At 55.6% G+C, this 7295-nt stretch overlaps 1 protein-coding gene across 1 annotated transcript; it reads left to right on the top strand.

Annotated features, from left to right (window-relative positions):
* The first annotated feature begins 2167 nt into the window (after nt 1-2167).
* On the top strand, nt 2168-5831 carry LOC125548558 (GDSL esterase/lipase At5g45670). Its single transcript, XM_048712128.2, is given in 6 exon segments — nt 2168-2611; nt 4320-4444; nt 4574-4819; nt 4929-5022; nt 5025-5180; nt 5270-5831. Coding segments are annotated over 6 exon segments (1089 nt in total). The 5' UTR covers nt 2168-2367; the 3' UTR covers nt 5494-5831.
* The last annotated feature ends 1464 nt before the right edge of the window (nt 5832-7295 follow it).

The raw sequence follows: 7295 nt of genomic DNA, 5'->3' as shown, positions 1-7295 counted from the left end.
GGGGCGGAGGCAGGGAGAGCCGGACGAGCGGCCGGATGAGGAGGAGGACGCCCCCGGGTCCATGCGCCTCGGCGTCCACGAGTTCCCACGCCGACGAGAGAAGGACGGGGGAGTGGGATACTCCAGCCTCGGCGTGTTGCCGCCCTCGATGTACTCGAGGACGGCCTCCAGCGTGCGACCGGGCACGCCCCACCATCGGCGCCAGCCTTCGAAGTTGAGCCTTCCGGAGGGCACGACGCCGTTGGTGGCCTCGAGCTTCTCGACGTGACGGCGGCGGAAGTAGAGCTCTCAAAGTGGGCTATCGGGGACGTACCGTGGACCTTCCCTCGTCACCCGCGGCAGAGACGCGCGGATACGCGCAATCTCCGCACGCCGCGCCGCCCCGGTGGGCAGTGGTGGCACCGGAACCCCGCCGGCGCTGATCCTCCACGAACCGGGCACCCGCATGTCCGGCGGGACCGGGTACTCGGCCTCGTAGAGGAGCCGAGCTTCGTCCTCGTGAAGGTGGCGGCGGCCGAAGCCGTTCGTCGCCGCGCCGTCACCTAGGAAGCGCTCGGTCATGGTTCGAACTGGAGATGGCGAGTGGAGAGGGAGGAATGGGGGAGAAACGGCGCGTCGGCGGTGGAGAGTCTGTGCATCACCGGCGCGTCGGGGGTCGGCTTATATAGGCGAGGGCGCCGCGCGTACACATGGCCGCCGTTCGTATGCGTGGCGGGTGAGGGACGCGCATCGTCCGGTCTTCACTGCGCCGCCCGTGAGGCATCAATGGAGGAGTCTGACCGGCGCGGCAGCTTTGGCATTGATTCACGGCGGAAAACAAGGCGATGAGGACGACGAAGCGGCAAGAAGAGAGACGAGTCGCTAGCAAGGAGGGCCCGTGTCTTTTTCGCGCCAAAAACGATTCATCCGACGCCTCCGAGCGCCCCCCAACGCGCCGGATTCGGATTGGGTCTGCCGACGCCAATTTTGATCCGAGCCGATAAAAAATAGACCATTAAAACGTGATTAGATCAATTTTTCGACACCGGTGACCGAAAAATCACCTAGAAAGCCTTCTTGAAGGCGCGGCTAGAGATGCTCTAAACCTCGACCGCATTTACGCGCCTGCACAGCGAACCGTACTACATGACCGCCTCAACGCACGCTAAATTCAAGGATCGAGAGCAGGGTAGAAAGCACTGTGGCATGTGAGATCCGTTGGGGCCTACGCATGATCGTTCTGCCGGTGCTTGCACCAAGAAGTCAAAACGGTGCAATACACATGAAATTAGGACACCGATTCCTCCGAGCTAATGCTTATTCTCCTTATTAGTAGATGAGGTAAATCTGTTGCCTTTGTTTTTTTTTTACTTCTATCACATCGTGTCAATAATCTGCAGCAACCACGAAATATCTCGAATCATCAATGCTGTAACGCGTTTTGTTTTCTGACCTTGGTGGGGGGCGGGACATAGACACATGGTGGCCTAGATTCAGGCCGCTGATGTGGTCGATGCAAGTTAATATAGATATATGGGTATGAAGGCACGCGCATGTGACTCGAAGCTCCCATGCTGCAAAGGCTGATATGCAACTTTTTTTTCTTCTGAAACCGCAATGCACGTATACTCGAACTCGAGTCCCCTCACATCAACACCCGTAATGACACATTGACACATCATTCATTGAATTTTCGAACGAACACGTATCAAATTAAGCCAAGCGCCCTGAACAAACATGCATACTATCTACTCCTACTACTTTGTCACCATTTACGGGTGCATCATTCATGTACTAGCAAAACTGTCAAAAAGACACCAGTTACCACTTGCACCAATCTATGGGTGCATGCTGTCCTCCTGAATAGTACGAAAACGACGAATGACGCCGGCCGACATCCTGAGCCCAGGCCTGACGTGAAAGACACGAGCCGGCACTGTGTCTGTGTTACGGTGCGACCTGCAAATCCCCCGGCCATCTCACAGTCCTTGCATTGCACACTGCACCAGGCATGCCGCCGGCGCGGCACCACGACGCGTGGTGCTCAATCAATACGGCCCCACGGCGACCCAACCGTGACTGCTCCAACCATGCATGCACGACGCACATGCAGAGGTAGCCCGATCCGGACGACTTCCGGAGCGTCTCCACTGCAGCGCTACAGCGACCGTCCGCTCCAGATCGAGCGCCCCCCCGGCCATTACATGATCTAGCTCTAGCCACCATCAACCAGCTGCCCTATAAATACGGCTCGAATGTGCCGGTGTCTTCCGGTCGTCGGTCACGCATTTCCTCCGCCCACCGTACCTACCCAGCCCGTCCGCCGCCGGCCGGCCTCGAACCTTCCAAGCTAAGCAGCTAGCTAGCTAGCTACCGCGGCGGCGAGGAATGGAGCGTGTCTCGCCGTGGCTGCTGGTGCTGGTGCTTCTGGTGGCCGCCGCGTCCGGGCGGAGCGCGCGCGGCGATCCGCAGGTGCCGTGCTACTTCGTGTTCGGGGACTCGCTGGTGGACAACGGGAACAACAACGACATCGCGTCGCTGGCGCGGGCCAACTACCCGCCCTACGGCATCGACTTCCCCGGCGGAGCCACCGGGCGCTTCAGCAACGGCCTCACCACCGTCGACGCCATCTGTAAGACCCCGCTCTCATCTCTTTTCTTTTCTTTTCTTTCCCCGTGTTTAGCTCCTGTAAAGTAAAGCAGCTTATCAGATGAAGGATCCTTTTAGCTCGATCGATCAATATGCATGTGATTTCCTAGTCGAGTTAAGACTGCACAGATCGGCTGAATGTACGAGGTGTTTACTTGTGGTCAACCCGAGACCCCTTCACCACCTGCGGTGATGACGATGTCTCCGTATGCTAGTAGGTTGGTAGTCTAAAAAAGGAAAAACATCCATGAGGCACACGGGCGGCCACGATGTTTAGAGCATCTTCAATAGCCGCGCAACGCGCCGCGCGTTAAAAGTCGCGATACAGCATCGGGTTAGCTAGCTTTTACGCGCAGCTATGCGCTGGCTCCGGTGGCCGCTGCAAATTAAGCGCGCCCACGCCGCTCCAGCAGGCGCGCTATATTTCAGTTTTTTCTACTATATATTTGGTTTCGTAGATAGTTCTACTACTACATATTTGGTTTCGTAGATAGTTCTCCTACTATTACTCGTCTAACTCGGACTCTGTCTCAGTGATGTCCTCCTCCGACGTCGGAGCGTAGGCGTCAAGGAATCGCTCGTCGCCGGAGTTCTAGGAGGACGCATCTCCTAGCGCTTGGTTGTATTTAGCGACCGCCTTCCGCGTTCGCTTGTCCTCGCGATAGTCGGCTTGCTCCTCTCTCCTCTTCACCCTCCTCGCCCTCCTCTGGGCGAAGAACTGTTCCTCGTTGGTGTCTTCCGGGAAGCGATGACTCCACAGCGCCATGGCTTGCTCGTCCATCTCGGCCAGCCTGAGACGATGCTCCCGCCTCCGGTGCTTGCGATGATCCTCGTCAGTGAGAAGCCGCGGGAAAGGCGCCAACTCCTGTGCGCGCTCCCGCGTCGCCACGTCGGCGAAGTTCATGTCCTAGGCGGTGTCGAAAGTTCCGAGACGGAGCCGCATGCCGCCGCCCGACCGAATCTCGGCAGAGTAGGTGCCGGACAGATGCACGCGGACGCCGCGGTAGCCCGTACCTCCCCGGCGCCGAGGCGGCATCGTGGCGCGGTGGTGGCGTGTCGGCGGCAGAGCGCGGCAGGGGGCGATGGAGAGACGGAAAGAGCGGCAAAGGGCGATGGAGAGAGCGGCGGAGGCGCTGCAATTTATAGGCGCGCCGGACGCGGCGCGCCAAATATAACGCGTGAGCGGCCGCTTTTTCCCGCGCGCGCAATCGTTTCTCGCGCGCGCTAGTTTCGCGTCATCGCTGGAACGCGCGAAAACATCCCGCGCGCGCTATAAAGCCAATTTACCCCGCGCGCGCGTTTTTTGGCGTGGCTATTGGAAATGCTCTTAGTTAAGGAGAGCGCGCGGGCGGACGATGCAGCTGCGAGGCTCAACCCAGTTAAGCAGCACCCCGCGACTGTGCCTGGAGCCAGGTGATCGCTGGAATCATCAAGGCTAAAGGAGGCCATTGCGCATCTGTACTCATGCGTGCAGCCGCGTGACCATCCGTTAAAGACTAATAAATCGTTGGTTATGAAGTTCACCTGCGTATCCATGTCGATTTTGTCACTAGTGACCAAATTAGTTTAGTGATGCACTAGATGTCCACCCTGTCCAGGTCTACTTCCATTCCATGCTGCATCATCAAAAGAAAAAGAACACAAGTTTGGATTAGCACCCGCACGTTTAATTAATTTTCTCTTGTTTTCAGCCCGGCTTCTGGGCTTCGACGACTACATCCCAGCGTACGCGGGAGCAAACAATGATCAACTCCTCTCCGGCGTCAACTTTGCCTCCGCCGCCGCCGGAATCAGGGACGAGACCGGCCAGCAACTGGCACGTACTCACAAACTTTTTTTTTTTACTTTTTTTCGCAGAAGAAACGTGATATATATGATCCTCTTGATGAAATAACGTGGCCTAGCTAATTAACGTTGCACGAACACTGCCAAACATGGTACGCAGGGACAGCGCATAAGCTTCGGCGGGCAGCTCCAGAACTACCAGGCGGCGGTGCAGCAGCTGGTGAGCATCCTGGGGGACGAGGACTCCGCGGCGAACCACCTGAGCCAGTGCATCTTCACGGTGGGCATGGGCAGCAACGACTACCTCAACAACTACTTCATGCCCGCCGTCTACGCCACCAGCCGGCAGTACACTCCGGAGCAGTACGCCGACGTGCTCGCCAGCCAGTACGCGCAGCAGCTCAGGGTACGTAGTGCCAACACGTACGATCGAGTGTTGGCTGATGCATGGCTCATCTTGAAAACGCATGCATGGCTGTTGGCTGATGCTGTGTATTATGTGGACGTGCTTGCAGATCCTGTACAACAACGGGGCGAGGAAGGTGGCGCTGATGGGGGTGGGGCAGGTGGGGTGCAGCCCGAACGAGCTGGCGCAGCAGAGCTCCGACGGGGCACCTGCGTGGCGCGGATCAACGGCGCCATCGAGATCTTCAACCGGAAGCTGGTGGAGCTGGTGGACCAGTTCAACACGCTGCCGGGGGCGCACTTCACCTACATCAACGCCTACGGGATCTTCCAGGACATCATCAGGTCGCCGGGGGCCAACGGTAAGGAAGAATCTGGTAACCGAGCTGCACGTTTGTACTACCGAGAGTAGTCTGAAGCTGAGAGAAATGGAGGGGTGTGGTGGATGCAGGCCTGACGGAGCTGACCAAGGGGTGCTGCGGGGTGGGGAGGAACAACGGGCAGGTGACGTGCCTGCCCTTCCAGACGCCGTGCGCCAACCGGAACGAGTACCTCTTCTGGGACGCCTTCCACCCCACAGAGGCCGCCAACATCCTCGTCGGGAGGCGGGCCTACAGCGCCGCCCAGCCCTCCGACGTCCACCCCGTCGACCTGCAGACGCTCGCGCGGCTCTAGTTATGCAACAACCTCCTTCTCCAAAGAGAAAAAGAAGTTATACGGGTCGCATGAATTATCAGCATCAGAACCTATATGCTGGCTATATTTTGTTGTGGTGTGTGGAGTGGTCCGTGGGAATGAAAGTCGAGTGTTTTGTTACTTCAGTGCACTGCATGCGACAAGCAAGATGTATGTATGTGTGCATCTGAACAACGTATGTACGAGTACTTGTAAGGAGTAGTATATGCTATAGTTACACTTTCCGGTTTTGTTATTGTGATTAAGGATTCATCCATCATTGTGCTTCGATGTGAAACAGCACAGTTCCAAGAAAACTATCATTGTTTCTGTATGAAGAGCGTGCGTGTTTGTGTGTGTGCGTTTTTTTACGGAAAAGGACTTCTGATGATTCGCATCATACCAGACTAGTCGATGGCCGTTGGATATGATGCGAGATGAACGTCTGATATGCTCCTGAGGATCCGCACGAGATTAGCCTTCGTACATAACTTCTCCTGCAACTACACACTAGTAGAAAACAGGGCTTTGGTTCAAGCGTGCCAAGCCCATTAGTGTCGGTTCAGTTAAGAACCGGAACTCATGGGGGGCATACGTCCTGATTCGTGCGCCCAGAGACCCGGCCGGACCTCGGGAGGTATTTGTCCCAGTTTATGTGGACCCATTTATCCTGGTTCTAGACAAGAACCGGGACCAATGGGCCTCGCTCTTGGCCCACAGCTATTGGTCCCGGTTCGTGCCTAGAACCGGGACAGAAGGGGGGCCTTAGTCCCGGTTCCAGCCACGAACCGGGACAAATGAGTTTCCTATATATACCCCCTCGCCGGCGAGCAGAGCAGTCCACACTGCTCTGTTTTTTTGGCCTGCGAGGGGAGGGCATTTGGGTGCTCTAGCTCACCTACTATGCACGTGAGGTGTTCGATGAAATGCATGAGCCACGTTAGTTAAGTTTTCTCCTCTCGAAACTCGACCTCCGAGCTTTATTTTTTCCCAAGATTTGTCTAGGTTTAGCGGTCCGTCACGCCCCGTTCCCATCTTCACCGCCGTCGATCGCCCGCGCTGATCTCGTCGCTGGCACCACCGTGGTGAGCCTCTTGTTCTTATCTTCTTTCTGAAAGAAAAAAAATCTTACTTTAGATAGATACTTGTCTAATTTTCTTACTTTTGACACACATAATTATATATAATGCACGCAGATGAACCGGCAATGGATGTACGGTGACAGACACACCTCCGAGTACAATAAGGGCCTGCATAATTTTCTCGAAGTGGCCGAGCAAACAAGCAGAATGGTTTTATGTGTTGTCCATGCCCTAATTGTGGGAATACGAAGTCTTACTCTGACCGGAAAATCGTTCACACCCACCTTCTTTATAAGGGTTTCATGCCACACTATAATGTTTGGACGAGACACGGAGAAATAGGGGTTATGATGGAAGACAGCGAAGAAGAAGAGGACGATGACAACTATGTGCCCCCTGAATACGGTGATGCTGCAATGGGGGAAGCTGCTGAAGATCAAGAGGAACCAGACGATGTGCCCGATGGTGATGATCTCCGCCGGGTCATTGTCGATGCAAGGACACAATGCGGAAGTCAAAAGGAGAAGCTGAAGTTCGATCGCATGTTAGAGGATCACAAAAAAGGGTTGTACCCCAATTGCGAAGATGGCAACACAAAGCTCGGTACCGTACTGGAATTGCTGCAGTGGAAGGCAGAGAATGCTGTGCCTGACAAAGGATTTGAGAAGTTACTGAAAATATTGAAGAAGAAGCTTCTAAAGGATAACGAATTGCCCGACA

This window comes from Triticum urartu, chromosome 3A (assembly GCF_056163025.1).
Source record: "Triticum urartu cultivar PI428250 chromosome 3A, HENAU_Tu73, whole genome shotgun sequence".
Taxonomy (NCBI): domain Eukaryota; kingdom Viridiplantae; phylum Streptophyta; class Magnoliopsida; order Poales; family Poaceae; genus Triticum; species Triticum urartu.
Note: the sequence above shows the minus strand (reverse complement) of the source record. Positions and strands in the feature narration are given on the sequence as shown.